This window comes from Hemibagrus wyckioides, linkage group LG03, assembly GCF_019097595.1.
Source record: "Hemibagrus wyckioides isolate EC202008001 linkage group LG03, SWU_Hwy_1.0, whole genome shotgun sequence".
Taxonomy (NCBI): domain Eukaryota; kingdom Metazoa; phylum Chordata; class Actinopteri; order Siluriformes; family Bagridae; genus Hemibagrus; species Hemibagrus wyckioides.
Genome location: NC_080712.1, coordinates 31,020,146 through 31,036,297, shown reverse-complemented (window position 1 = coordinate 31,036,297; position 16,152 = coordinate 31,020,146). Strand labels below are relative to the sequence as shown.

At 38.4% G+C, this 16,152-nt stretch overlaps 1 protein-coding gene across 1 annotated transcript in view; it reads right to left on the bottom strand.

The window, feature by feature from the left end:
- Window positions 1–10,273: 10,273 nt before the first annotated feature.
- The window catches only part of emx2 (empty spiracles homeobox 2), a 6,778-nt gene continuing 899 nt past the window's right edge, over window positions 10,274–16,152 (bottom strand). The window contains exons 1-3 of the mRNA XM_058386439.1: window positions 15,845–16,152; window positions 14,086–14,270; window positions 10,274–11,301 (exon numbers count right to left, since the gene is read on the bottom strand). The exon at window positions 15,845–16,152 is cut by the window's right edge and continues 899 nt beyond it. Coding sequence (XP_058242422.1) covers window positions 11,134–11,301; window positions 14,086–14,270; window positions 15,845–16,152 — 661 coding nt within the window. The 3' untranslated portion in view covers window positions 10,274–11,133. The remainder of the gene's footprint in view (window positions 11,302–14,085; window positions 14,271–15,844) is intronic.

Sequence of the window (16,152 nt, the reverse complement as noted above, 5' to 3'; positions counted from 1 at the left end):
TCCCAAAGGTGTTCTATCGGGTTGAGGTCAGGACTCTGTGCAGGCCAGTCAAGTTCATCTACACCAGACTCTGTCATCCATGTCTTTATGGACCTTGCTTTGTGCACTGGTGCACAGTCATGTTGGAAGAGGAAGGGGCCAGCTCCAAACTGTTCCCACAAAGTTGGGAGCATGGAATTGTCCAAAATGTCTTGGTATGCTGAAGCATTCAGAGTTCCTTTCACTGGAACTAAGGGGCCAAGCCCAGCTCCTGAAAAACAACCCCACACCATAATCCCCCCTCCACCAAACTTTACACTTGGCACAATGCAGTCAGACAAGTACCGTTCTCCTGGCAACCGCCAAACCCAGACTCGTCCATCAGATTGCCAGATGGAGAAGCGTGATTCGTCACTCCAGAGAACGCGTCTCCACTGCTCTAGAGTCCAGTGGCGGCGTGCTTTACACCACTGCATCCGACGCTTTGCATTGCACTTGGTGATGTATGGCTTGGATGCAGCTGCTCGGCCATGGAAACCCATTCCATGAAGCTCTCTGCTACTGTTCTTGAGCTAATCTGAAGGCCACATGAAGTTTGGAGGTCTGTAGCGATTGACTCTGCAGAAAGTTGGCGATCTCTTCGCACTATGCGCCTCAGCATCCGCTGACCCCGCTCCGTCAGTTTACGTGGCCTACCACTTCGTGGCTGAGTTGCTGTCGTTCCCAAACACTTCCACGTTCTTATAATACAGCTGACAGTTGACTGTGGAATATTTAGGAGCGAGGAAATTTCACGACTGGATTTGTTGCACAGGTGGCATCCTATCACAGTTCCACGCTGGAATTCACTGAGCTCCTGAGAGCGACCCATTCTTTCACAAATGTTTGTAAAAACAGTCTACATGCCTAGGTGCTTGATTTTATACACCTGTGGCCATGGAAGTGATTGGAACACCTGATTCGGATTATTTGGATGGGTGAGCGAATACTTTTGGCAATATAGTGTATGTAACTGTAATGGTATTATAATAATAACCTGATTGGTGGCTTCTGATTGGTGGTTAATCCTCCAAATTCAGAATGATGACCAGCCTTCACTGGTTACACTTGTAGAGGAAGACTTCCTCAACTCAGGGACACTGATGAGGAGACACACAGTAGAACAGAGCCGCCGTAATATCGGAAGACATGGAGTATCTGAGTGTCACATTAAAAGTTTCCGAGCCTCCTTCTTTGTAAATAATTGAAAAGGTAAATTCTTTGTTTACTTGTCCGTGGAAAAATCTCTGTTCAGACGCAGTGTTATTCTCCAGTCACTGGAAAAATGAACGCTATTCGCTATGTTTACACCGGTACGGAGAAACACAGAAGGGAGTTTAAACTGCATCTCATCCTGATTCAATTTCCATTTCTTTCATTTCCCCTTTCTTCTCCGGCTGAAAGATGTCACTTCGTCTGAACATAGCGCTCCTCCCGCGTATCGCCTCCTCTTTAGAATAATCTCTTCGCCCGCACAGAAATCTCACCGTCGGATAATCAGAGATAAATATGCTTAATTGAGGCCAAGTGAACTCTCTCTATCTCCACCACGGTCGAGCAATCTGAAGGGAACGTGATAATTAGAATGGCTTCCCTCAGAATGCTGAGAGAGGCACATACACGCTCATTTCACAGCGTTTTACTTGTTTTATAGACGCGCAACAAGAGCGGCTTCAAAAGGTGAAAGATGTTCATGTTTAGGAGCTTCTCATCACAATCATCATCCTGACTGTTTTCCTTGTTGCGCTCAAGCCAGCGCGAATTTATGCAAATATCCGTGGCGAGGAAGAAACGATCGCGTTCATATCTAGTATCCGGTTTCGGTTCTGGTATACAGAACTCAACACGCCCTGCATATTTATTATAACAATCTGACCATGGCTCTTCTTTTACCCCAGTGCCCAGTGTGTATTTTGTAACAGACTTCGCAATCAGGGTGAACCATGATGCCGAATGTGGGAGTGTACTCTGGGCCTAGCAGGGTCCAGGTCAGGAGGAGGTGAAAATTAGCACTCCTCTCCCTTTTCAGAGGGGTCTGAAAGGCTAGCATGCTTGGTCATCCCAAGCACTGATGAGACTGGACTGCCAGCACCCGAGGGAAGCCAATGTCTAATTACCTATTGTGCCTGACAGAAGCTCCTTAATTACCAACTTCATTAGCTCGCCGCTCTTTGTTTTTCTTCCGAGGGGGCTGGCGGGCTGGGGTGAGGGTGGAGGAGAGTGAGGAAAAGGGAAGAGAGATGGTGTTTTAGCACCTTTTTCTCCCCCTTTTGAACAGCGTTCTCTCTCTCTCTCTCTCTCTTTCTTCAAGGAAATGTTAAGACCTCAGTCAGGGATCTAATTAGATTCGTGGTGAGAACGAGACACCTTCTAACTAGCCTCTGGAGTACCCTAAAAGGACAGCAAGTGACTGGACAGTAGAAAAGAGAAGCTACACACACACACACACTTTTTTTTTCCTCTTCCCTCTTTCTCTCTCCCTCTCCCTTTACTTAGACACACACACATACCCTTGTGTGAATTGGCCTGATTTGCTCTCTGTTCACTGTATGAGACAAAACAGCCAGCGCTATTAGATTCAGCAAGTTTCTGCTCAAAAAAAATTCTTACCGGATTTTTGGAGGTAAGAAAATTCCTGAATTACCTGAAAAAACATGTATTATTCTTAACACATCCTGAGTGGTGTACTAGAGTTAAAACGGGTCGAGACTGACACCCATTTTTTTTAAAATACAAATAAATAAATTAATAAATAAATAAAAACTCGGTTAAATTTATTGGAGGCTTTGCTTTATAAACACTGCTACAATTTCAGTGATGATTGGATTTAAATGGAATACAAAGACATAATAGAAATCTGTGCCATGAAAATAATCGCTCTTTATTATTTATATTACAGAGCTGCTGAGGGTTGTTTTTGTAATAAGGCGTGACCGTGAATTAATATATCGAAGCCTCCGTTTAATATTTCAAGGCCACAAAGTAAGTATCTCATGGTCGTGACTTACGTCGTAGCCAGGAATTTTGTAACCCGAGTCCACAGCTTAATATGTTGTGGAACCTCGTGCTTAATACATGGCCTCCAGTTGGTTTTTTGGCCGAGGCGGATGGAAAAGTCGATTCGGTGTGAAACTCTGGGTGACGGAGGATAATGGTACGTCCATATCGCAGTGGCGGTGATCGATCTTTGATGTTACGTGCCGCTTGCATCATTTAGTCACCAGGTTCCTGAATGCAACTGCTGTCTCTCATATATTTTAAAAATATTGATGTTTGGCTTGCACCGCTTCACTCTTATTGGCTAACGAGGATTCTTGGCACTAGCCTTTAATTTCATGAGCATGTACTATATTGGTAATGTTTTCTCAGCACTCTGCAGAGGAAAAGAATCCGCTCGTCTAACCCTCGGTGTGCTCTTAAACTCTGAGGTTACAGAGTGTGGCGATGTGTACAGTTTCCTTTGGCTTGTCTTTGGTTTCAGGCGAGTATTTTGGAGGCGCTCGTTAGTAAACGCTTCAGGGTTTATTAAATATAGTCATACTCCTCTCACTCCGGAGTGATGGACCGCAAAAATATCAGCATTTTTGTCAGCTATTTGTATAACTGGTTTGGTTTCTTCTCCGAGCATGTTGAACTGCCAGGCCATCTAGCGTAGCTAGTAAATCAAAAAATGTCAGGTTGCAGGTCTTTTTATGAGCGACGACTGTTCTGGATTTCACAAACCAAGGCGTGCTGGTGTGCAATCCGATAAAGATCTATGACGAAAACGTGAATACTGTGGGAGATGTTTATTAACGTTGCAAAAGACAGAGTTATTTTGCATTCATCATGTGCAGGCTCAAACCACACCTTGGTTCACTCGTATCGTAAAAATATACATTCTTGTACTTTTTGTTACTATGACTGTTGCTACTGTTAACCTCTGTTCTATTTCTGTTAATATTTATCTGTTTGTTTGCTTTTCTTACTCTAGCATCGTGTGGTATGCAAGACGTGAAACACTTTTAGGGAAGATAATAGACACGAAGCACAGGTTATTCCTTTTTGTACCTCAGCAATTGGTCCCGAATTGCAATTATTTATTTATTTTTAAAGCTAGAAAACGGTCGCTCCATCACATAAGATGAAAATATTCAGCTTGTCATATTAGCAAGAAACCACAAAGTTCTGAAAAACCTGGATAAAGCTTTGCCTCTGGCTGATGGAACTCACTAACACTGGAGACTCCTTCCATAAATGTTCATTAATCCTCTTTGTACAGAAACTCGACTTGCTCCTGTAGAAAAATAACATTTTGGAACAAGTGCATGAAATGCTGCTAAAGCTTCTGATCAATAGGATTCGAGCAGTCAGTGGTGTGGCGATAACTCTATAACTCCTCCCCTTTCAATAGAGAGTAAAGCTGACCAAATGAACACTGACCGTATCAACATTTCACAATAATTACAATGTACATTAATATTATTCTATGTGCAATATCATGCTGTCATACCGTGTGCACTATGTTCTTAGTTCCCTAGCACCATCTTTTGTACTTTCATTTCATTTATATTTCATTTAGATTTATTTTTCTTGTAATCTGAAGGAGTCTCTGGCAAAAGAATTTCCTTCAGGATTAATAAAGTTCTGTCTTACCTTAAGTACAGCTTTTATGTTTCATCAAAACAGACTTTTTTTTTAGAAAATTTAGTGTTCTCGCTCCTGTAAACCTTAGGTGTGTAAAAATTGTGTGTGGTTGCCTAGACAACATATCGTCTGTATTGATCTCGTTAGCATGGCCACACCTCCTGACTATGATGTCATTGTGTTGCCTTGACCTAGCGACACCGCTTGGTAGACACCGCTACAGAGTTTCATATGTTTTTTAGAAATAATGTAAAGTGTATTTGCTTTTGGCATTTATATGCAAATAATGTTATGGAAGAGTCTCTGAAGCTCATGACTGAGACTGCGGTAGGTAAAACTAATACCAAACTTCCTGACTAGACAAAAAAAAAAGATTTTGAACGTCCAGTAACCAATAAAATAATAAACGCATGCCTTCACAGCGATTTAAAGAGATTTTAGTTTGAAATCTTTTCCTAAGTATCCGATCTCCTGGCCAAAACGATTTGCAATACTGTCTCATTAGTATTCTAAAAACAATAACAATTTCGCTATTTTGCCTCAGCTGTCCGCTTCTCAAACCACTGGATCAATCTCCGTTCTGTGTAAACACACCTCTGTGAAACATCCTCTGTGTAGTGTGTGTGCATAAGTGTGTGTATTTATCTGTTGGTGTGGACCGAATGTCCCCACAAGCAGCAGAATATCTGACCGTCTTTGACCTTGTGGGAACATTTGGCTAGTTGTCTTGAGGAAGATTGGAGTTTTTATTGGAAATGTGTAAATGCCTCCTGAAGATAGATTTGTGTGTGTGTGTGTGTGTGTGTGTGTTTAGCCTGGGCCAATTTATTTTTTTCTCCAATCGTTGTGTGCGTCTCAGTTTTTCAGTAGATTGAAATGACATTTCTTCCAGATTACAGTTTGTTATTGGTTTGTTTTTGCATGAAAAGCAACCTGTTTTACAAACACAACAGAAACTGTAGTATTTCTAAATATCAAGTATTTTGAACTATAAATCCATTTCATAATACAGCTTCAGAAAACCAAAAAAAAAACTGGTGGAACAAGTGGAAACTTCTGGTAAATGCTGATTATTTGCAAAGTTTTGCTACAGTAGTCAATTATTCGTGAGTCAGAGCGTCAGATAAAGAACTAGGACAGACCATAAATCAGATGGACCATCAGATGCAACGTTCCATTCAGTAGAGGAGTTTGTGTTGCACTGAGCGTATTACATTATATAAAGCATCAGAGGTTTTTTAAGAAAGAAATCAGATGGTTATTTATGGATCGTAAGGATAGAGAGATGTACAGTCCTGTAATCCATGTCTCTTCACAGGTTTCACAAGAAATTTTTAGGTTAGAGCATCACTGGTTCTCGGTTTCGGTCTCAGGAACCCACTGCTTTGTACAGTTAGAACTTTTCATTATACAGACATGATCATTATTAAGCACTTTATGAGCCGGAGAAAATTCAGGACAGTTTAAAGTTCTGGAAATGTATGAGGTGAAGGGTTAGAGGGAGAAAAGAAAGTTTGAACATTTTTGTCAGCACAGACTTGGCCAAATTAAAAACGAAGAAGAAATTAGGATAAAATGAAAGGATGGAAAACTTGCATATAAAAGTAATGTGGTTTTAGAAGGAGGGGAAAAAGCCATGTTAGATGGTTGGGTGTTAATTGCTCGTTAGCCTTTTACTCTTATTACTGAACCAAACATTTCAGTGTTAGGTGTTTAGAGCAGCTGGTATAACAGAAATAAGCAAGTTTGTTGTCGATCGCATTGTTGCCTGTGAGCCGGATGTTTTTTTTCCTGCTTCTTTAATTTAGTTATTGTTTATTTAAAGGGGAAAAAACCCCTGTGAGACGGAATCCTGATTTTCAGCGAAGCCTGCTAGAGTCTAAAAAACATATGTTCAATCAATGAGAAAAAAAACCGCACACGGTGCCTGCTCGAGGGTAAACAAGTAAACACTAATTAATTAAACACTCATTTAACAGAAAAAGACTGTTTTCTTAAAACGAGCAGAAACATAGAGGAGAGAATTAAAAGGGGGGAAAAAATAAAAAGAAATAAAATTGGCCTTGAGTTGTGTGCTTAATGAGCAGTCTGTATTGATGCAGATAATAAAGCGCGTGGTTTATTGTGAAAGGTGTAGTTTATGGTTTGGGATTTTTAGTCCATGCAAAAGAAATCAATATTAGCCGTAGAAAAGAATTTTTTTTTTTTTTTACTGCAAGGTTAAGTCACTTTTTTTAAATTTTTATTTTAGACAGCAAAAATTAATTTATACTGAAATTAATTAACGCTTAAATTAATTAAGTTAATACCGGAATTATACCTTAGTTGATGCGTAAGTATCAGAAAGTGATTTTAAAAGTAAAATAAATAAATAAATAAATCTACTGATTTTAACTAGAGATGCGATTGCATTAGTTTTTAAGTTGATATCATGGTCATGAGATCTCATATCTGTTTCCAACAAAAGAGGCTCTAAATGCCGTAAACACTGCACTGTGACGTCAATACATTGCTTGTTTATATTATTTAGAGTGAGGTCACACACAAAAAAAGAATATAACGTGACCATAATAATTTTGTCCATAAGAATCCAAGTGAAGTAAAATTTACTGGATGAACAACCATTTGGGAAATTTTTATTTTGTAATGAATAAACATGCGGCGCGGTGATGTTGCTAACTAAACGCTCGTGTAAATACACATAATAAATGTGTATATGTAAATATTTATACCTGGGTTTTGCTTAGTCTTCACAAAGCGCACAAAATGCGAGTACTTTAGTGGAGTCAAAAGTGCGATGCATCTCCTACAAAGGTCTGATTTACGGGATAGACATCCTCAATTTGTCAAAATACCACAGTGTCATTCTGGAGCGCGGGGTTTTAATGCCAGCGTGTTTGTTTAATCTTCATATGGACAATTATGCAATGTTTCCAGGTGCTGTGCGTCAATGCATGGCTTTATCCTGCGCGCTGAGTGCGTCCTGCGTCCTGCTAAAAAGTGCCATTCAGCCGGATGAGCGGATGTAATTAAAGCTAGTAATTGCCGATTAGAGGTTTTGGGTCACTGGGGTTATTTGATAGGAGGCTGTTTTTTTTAAATGACGGCCAATTATTGAGCATCGCTCGCGCAAGCAAGGGCGCAGGGTTTACCATCTACTTCTGTTCTCTCTCTCTCTTTCACTCTCTCGTGTTTGTGTTACTTGAGCGCTAGTTGTGCATTACATGAAGCCGGCCAGGCTAGCAGGAACTGATCGTGATTGATCGCTCTTTTACTCCATAAGCGTGGCATTGCACTTAATGTTCCTCCTCCGACGTGTTAACGCACTGTGAGTTTAGGTAAGCGGGTCACGAGGTCACCGGCCCAGAAGGCTTGTTGGTTAAAAAGCAGGATATTCATAGCGCAGTTAGGTCGAGCTCATAATCCACCTTTCACTCTTTCTGGGATGCGGATGAATAGGATCAGTGTAGAATTAATATAATAATCAATGGGGAAATAGAAGGGATTAATAATGGCCAAACTGATTTATATATACATGAAGAATCTGCGACAAGATCGTGATATAATTGAATTCGAATAGAATTGGAATGAGTCGATAAGGCAGTGTGATCTATCATTGGAAAAATCATGCTGGTCTTATGATGTAATTCACAGCTGATAAATCAATACAGTAGAGTTGTGAAACATCTATAAAACATCTGCTGCTGAGTCCTTGCATATAAAAAAAAAATCATAAGATATCGTTTTTGTTTCCTATTTAGAACATATTAGCTAATTTTTAGTTCTCCACTTATACAGTAAAAACTAATAGCCAAGACAAGACAAAAAAAATTATAATTTAAAATAATAAATGCGTATTGCTTTTGTTTTTGTTTAAAACCACACACACACACACACACACACACACATATATATATATATATATATATATATATATATATATATATATATATACATATATACAGAGTTAAATCATTTTTTTCTATTTGTATTTTTTATTTTAAACACTTGATGACTTGAAACTGTCTGTGCAAAAAGCAAGAAAAAAATTAAAAACCGCTATGGTGCGCCAAATTTGTTTGCAGCGGATCAAGGCACTTTGTCTTTATCTCAGTGCCAACTTGAAAAGATATAATTATCTAGTTTGAACAGGACGGCTATGAAATCCTTCTCTCTCTCTCTCTCTCTCTCTCTCTCTCTTATTTGGAAGGCGGGAGGAGCTCGAGTGGACTGAGCTCCTCCAGATAGGAGTAATGAAGTTGTGCAGTCCAGAGATACAAAAGGGCATTAACCTCATTAGCATGAAACCTTTTCTTGCAGCCATTGTGGGACCCCCCTTTCAGCCTCCTAATCCGTCTATTTCAAAGCTGGGTTTGTAATAAAGCTTTTAAGGGAGTTGGGGGGGGGGCTGTGGTGGTGGTGGTGGGGTTTCCAAATCTTCTCTGAAGATTTTTTTTTATTGCCGTTATAGTTCACAAGCCATCAAATATCCTTTTCCATATACTAGAAAATGTCTCGCGCCATGTTTCCGGAATAAGAGGGGAAAAGTCTGTATAATATTGTGTACATTTGACAATGTCACTGTTCCAACATGAACTTATTAGACCTGGATGCATGCAAACAAATAATGCGTTGCTCCAAAAATGGCACGAATTTAAAAACAAAGCTCCCCCTTTTTTTTGAGGCACATTGCAGGCTTTCCCCTTATCGCCTTTTGCGAGGCAGTCAGATTGTACTAAATTATGTCCAACCAGGCCCCCTTTGGATCCACGGATTAACAGATTAAAGTGGACCACTGGGCAACGCATCCCTCCTCCCTTCCCCTTCATATTACTCTTATGATAATTGCCTAAACTGATTTGCACTTTCACAAAAGCTTGTAAGGACTCTTTGTGGCCTGAACGAACCAGACGCCGGGTTTTTTTCCTGTCCGTGAAAATAAAACTGATTAATGCCGCCTATCAGACCGAAAGACAAAAATGATGCAAAGAAGAAAAGAAAAAACAACAAGGATTTCATCCGGTAAAGTAGCTAACTGACAGCAGCAACCATTTTCTGCTTGTTTTTGTTTCCCGACATTACCGGATAAGAAATATTCTAATCAGTATTATAGCCGCACGTTGGCTTGACCACCAGTACGCACATATTCTCATCATAAACCTATGATATTTGCTTCATAATTTTTAGACGTATTATTCCTGTGATTTGATATATGATAACAGATAAATGCACCTGTGACTGTATTCTGTTGCTTAAAATATTTACCAAGAAAAGTTCTTTCCAAACCGCTTTCTCTAATCTGATTAGCTTTGCTGATTTGTTTTAGTTTTAATGAATTAATGCCCACTGATCTGATCGAGTAAAAACGATGAGCTTTAGCTACTGCTCACAAACTTTTCCGAGGCTTTCTGCTTTTTTTTCTTTTTTTTATTCTGAGCAACATGATAAAACTTTATTGACAAAATATTGACAATTATATACTTCTTGGAAGTATATTTTTGTGTTAAAATTGTAGCAAACTTAACACAAAAACACAAAAAAATATTTACATTCTGGTAAAAGAGAATTTTTCGAACAGAAACATTAGCATTTTAAGTATCTCTGTACATGGAATATATACGCTCAGTGCTTTTGAAGTTTTTGCTGCTTTGGCGGCCGTCAATTAAATTTTTTAGTATTTTGTGGGGAGATGCACCAAAAATAGGGCGTCATGGTAAAGCTAAAAAGATTTCAAGGAATGTCACTGACCTTCTTTTTTTTATAATTGTTTTTGTAATTGTTCATTTTTTTTTACTTATTAAAAAACACTTTAACGCAGCATTGCTACTTCATATCGTTTTCACAACCACTTGGACACGATAATTATAAATTCAAAGACTGCACACTGTTCTTTTTTTTAAGAAAAGGAAAAAAACAAAACACACACGACATTTTTTCCCAGATTTAAAAAGAGAATCCGAATAAAGTTTACTTTGCAAGAAGGGTTAAATTAAATTCACCTCCGCCCCCCAGGAAGAAAAAAAATAGCTCTTTATCATGCAATTCAAGTTTTGCCAAAAAAAAAAATATTTTGGTAGGTTTGAAGAAAAGAAAAGAAAAATTCTCAAAAAAGTGCAAATGTCCTATGCGTATTAGGAGTTGTGTTTTTTTTTTTTTAAAGTGAAGTTGATGAGGTGGGGCGGGGGGCGTGGCCATGTACTACCTGTCAATCATGTTGCCTTGGCAACGTGGAAAACAGTATTGACAGTTTCCTCGTGGTGACAGCGGTAGGATTTTCTCACCCTCCAGCTGCCGAGATCCGAAGAAGAGAAATTGGCTTTGCTCTCTCTCTCTCTCTCTCTCTCTCTCTTTCTCTTTTTCTGTCTTTCACGGCGTCCTTTATCCGTGTATACACTTCACTCCACGTCGTACTATCCAGGCTTCAAAAACACCTCGAGTCTTTTTTTTTAATTATTATTTAGTTCATTATTTGGGTTGTTTTTTGTTTTTTTAATCGTCCGACGTGACGTCTATTTCCTCGGGACTCGCCTGTTTTGTCGCGAGCCGCCACCGGTTCACGTGATGCGTGCCTTTCTTTTTCTGCTGCGAGTCCGAGCCTTCCTCCTCCAGTTTCTGACGCTTGAATTTCGTTCTTCTGTTCTGAAACCAAACTTTGACCTATTGGAGAAACAGAAGAGGGAGAAAAAATTAATAAAGCGCAAAAAAAAAAAAAAATACAAAGATAAAATCCTAAACCGTTCTCTTACTAAAGGTTTTTTTTTTTGCATTCATTGTCCAAACAACAACTAAAAAAAAAGCGAGCTGGCCTCTCTATTTCAGCTTTTAGTATCAGTGACTGGTCTGGAAGAAGATGAATAGCCTTATACAAGACAAAAAAAAGGCACACAGTCACTCTATCCGAGAGCGAAGTCTAAATAGCTAGTCTTCATTTGATTTAGAGATCTCTTTCCTGACGAGACACAACACCACAGTCTAAATATATACTCCAAAGGGTACTTAGAAACCGACAAAAGTTCCTTCCGCTGGATCTTTAGGTTTTTGTTTTTGCACTCGAGCTCCAGTTCATCATTTTTTTTTAATTGTACTAATAGCTTATTTGGATTAAAATTCAGTAAAGAAATAATCCTTCTGTAAGTATGCACTCAGAAATAAGGACGGTTCTATGATCAATGGTGGACCCTTTTTAGCGTAAAGTTGTTTTATTTTTTAATAATTTAACGTAGATAATTGGACCCTAAGGACCACTATACTAAAATTTAATTAAAGGTACCGTGCACCACCTTGCTATGTAAAAGATACACACTACTCGCTTAATGATGCCACCCCCAGTGACGAGGAAAAGTACCTTTATTTCTGAGCATGTACTCTCACTACATTATACATGTAATGGAAACCCCCTTCCCGTTAGAGGACACTGGCTGTTGTGGGGGGGTCTTGTTTTTTAAATCTAAAAGTACATTCTCACCATCCATCACAAACATTTAGTGCACCACGACAAAGCGTGCAGTGTGTGTGTGCGTGTGTGTGTGTGTGTGTGTGTATAATATAACCATAATTCCCGGTGTACACTATACGATACAGCCGAGCAGTGTACACCATGTAACATGCATGAATACATAAACATGAAATCAGTAAAATTCTATGAGCCTGTATACTGTTTCTGCGTCTCGTGTACAACTTAAAAAGGGGGGGGGAATAACCAGCTTATAAAATAATACTGCTTTTGCGTCATCATTATCTTTTCTTCCTGGCCTTATTTTACCTACAAACGTTGAATATACTTCTTAAATGAATTCTTTATATTATTTTTATCTTTTTAATTAACTTTGGCATCCTCCTTTTTTTCAAAAATAGATCTAAAAGATACACAGTGTATATCCAGAGCCTCCTCAAAGCGTGTAAACAGAAATTGCGCAGTAGGATAAAGTGAATGTCTTTGCTGCTCTCTGCGTGTGATAAATATAACTGTGTATAAACACCCTAGCACACTTAATGCTGTTTCATGCAGATATACACATATATATATATATATATATATATATATATATATATATATATATATATATATATATATATATATATTTTTTTTTTTTTTTTTTTTTTTTTTTTCTTTTTTTTTGCACATTTGGTCAGTGAGAATACGTTTCACAGTGAGACTGAGCACTGTAGTTGGTGTTTAGTGCACTAACTGTACAAAAAAAAATCCATTACCAAGTAAGCACCACATTTATTTTTCACACATTTGTCCAAAGTGTGTGTGCCACTGTCATTCACTGGGGGGATTTCTCTATGCCAAGTGTATAGGTTATTGAGCCAGGATATTGAATGAGCGAAGAAGGAAGGAAAAACTTTTTTTATTGCATATTGTTCGCTCGTTTGCCCCCGTTAGCTTTAATTCGTCATCTTTTATCCTTCATATCAGCCGCAAAGCGAGCTTGGCCAGCGAGGTGCATTTAATGCGCTTTTTCAGGACGCTAATTGAAGCATTGAAGTGGCTCCTATAGTCCATTTCTCCCTCTTGGCCTCGTTTAGAAAAGGGGATCTGTGCTCACACCGGGCACAATACAGCCACCGAGCCATATAAACACAAATACGACTCTAAATATGGCGCCTCTTTCTCTGAAGTGTCCCCTTTAAACTGGTTAACCGGATAAGTGCCAGACTATTTTTTTCTTCTATAAGGAGTTAATATGAGGAGTTACGCAGTACATTATCTTAATCCTGATCCTGACCAAACTTTCATTTTCAGTCAAAACCGTGAGCCACTTCAAACAATAACACAAGCAAATAGCCTGATGTTTTAAAGGGCTTCATTAGTTCTACATTTGCATTCCTAAATCGCCACATCATTTACACATTCATAACTGTGTGTTTGATTAGTCACAATGGGTTTAAAAAAATAATAATAATAATAATAAAACCTGCAAAAGATTTGTGAATATTATTCTGTCGTTATAATAAAGGAGCAAGTGGCTTCTTGTGAAATCTGAAACATTCCTTCTAATACAGGCCAGCTTTTATTATTATTATTATTATTATTATTATTATTATTATTATTATTATTATTATTATTATTAAATCATAAGCAATCAATTTTTAAGTTCAGGTTCATACAGGTTGAACAAAAATGTGCACGTGAAAAACTCAAAAAATAAATAAATAATAATAAAAACAGAATCGCTTCGTCATGCGTATTTTTTTTTTAATTCCAAGCAACGCACTGGGAAAAAAAATAGATCTCGCGCAATGAGTTATAATTAAAGCAATAAAGGCATGCATTTCACACTCAAATAAGTTATTATCGTAAATTCGGTGCAATGCATGCGCACTTGGTCATGCACGACTATAGCTTAGCTGCTATTTTGCATCAACAACTTTGAAATAAAATAAAAATAAATGCTCGGGTCTGTATGTCAATATACTGAGACGGGTAGCTCCTACCTGAGTTTCTGTGAGGCTGAGGCTGTGCGCGAGCTGCTTCCGCTCCGCTCCCACGACGTAGTGGTTCTTTTCGAACGCGTGCTCGAGCCGGAGCAGCTGAGACGGGGAGAACGCCGTGCGGATCCGCTTGGGCTTCCTGGCGAGCGCGTTGTGCAAAAGGAAGCTCTCCGGACTCGTTTCGTTTCCTGCAATCAAGCACGAAATAACGATCGAATGAAATATAAAGCGCTTCGTTATCTTTAGGTTACTTTCATAAGCCGTCATCGACATATTAGACCTCCATTATAGGCCTCTATATGTTAACACTCCAAAGCACTCGAGCTGACAGTGGATGTACAAAATGTGGCACAAGAAATCCACCGTGAAAAATCACCGTGCATTCGATGCAAATTCATTTCAAATGTAGATATTTTCCATGCATGTGTCCATCTTTAATTATACGTCTTTATTCCTCAGCTTATCTAGAAATTGCACAGTACAGGGCCTCGAGTTCGCTATAGTGTTTTTGCAAATCGAAACTAGCAACAAGATTGTCATTTTAATCACTATTTCACAATATCTAGACTCGCTACAAGGTTTTCGAATAATTAGTCAAGTTAGTTGCTCATGAAATGATTGATTAGCCGAGAAATGCAACGATCACAAGGTATTTCTAATATTAAATACTTTAAAGAAATGCTTATATACTCTTAAACATTTTAAAGAAACCTCAAAGATGAAATGTAACGTCTGTAAAAAAAAATATCTAGTATATATTCGTTTAACATAAACACTAGTCATAAAGTACACTGTAAAAAAAATTAGATCTTGCAACATATATAGGCTAGAAACCTTAAACACACACAAATAAATAACACATAAGTTCATAATGTGGTTCGTTACAGCATTATTTTGTGCTTGTGTTAGTGCTTTCATTTAAGCAAATCAGGCCATAAAAGCTCTGTTTATTTTCCATGTCTCGATGCTACTTGGTTAACACTGAACAACTCCATTTCCTTTAGACATACTTCATTAAGCCTTTGTTTACTAGAGACAGCAGAGAGCCGGGTGGATATCCTCTCTGTTTATTTCAGAATAAATAATGCAGGCATTAGTTTTGGCCTCGTAATTTTAGACCAGCTGAAAAAGCCATTTCTAATTATTTTTGCAATTAGCTCTATATTGTATTATTTAAATTGTGTTGTTTAGCTTTCTTCAAATAGGAGGCCCGTTTGTGTTATGTAGATTCAATGAAGACTACTTTACTACATTTGCTTTTGTTTTGTTTTACTTTTACATATAAGCCTATAAATATTGTAAGGATTAGTGTTGAAATACAGCATTAAAAATCCAGCTTGTAAACCATTTATTTTACAGTTAAGTTTTTTGCTTGTTTTTGTTTTAATTTTGTTTAGTTTTTTTTATTATTTTACCACAAATTAGCAAAAAATGTTTCATTTCGAAAACGTTAAATGTACAGTGTACAAAAAAATGCCTTTAAAACCACATTTTCGTTTTACTCGATTTCATATTCATTAAATATGCTGTGGTTTATTTGTGTTCATTATAAACTGCAAAACAGACACATGCTAAAATTGATTTCGATCTGCAACAAGAACAAAAAAAACAAAACAAAGAAAAAACAAAACGAAAGGTAGATCTATGTATTGTTATTCTTATACTACTACTACTGTACTACTACTACTACTACTATATAATAATAATAATAATAATAATAATAATAATAATAATAATAATAATAATTGGTTTGTAAACTTACCTTGAAATCTGTGCCCCAGGTATCTGTATCTGTGTATTAACCACGGGTAAAAAGTTGCGGGGTCTCTTTGCTGGCTGGCAAAGAGCGCGTGCGGCCCGTGCGAGGATGTGAGCGCGTGGTGCGCGGCGAGCGCGTGCGGCGGCGGCGGAGGTGGAGGCGGATGGGGAGCGGGAGCAGGAACGACCGGGTGAACGGGCACGGCCGAGTTGGGCGCGTGCGACATGGCCTCGGCGAATACAAGGTCCGCGCTGGAGTAGACGCCCCTCGCGCCGGTGAAGCCATTGAGAAACGGGCTCACGTGGCTCGCA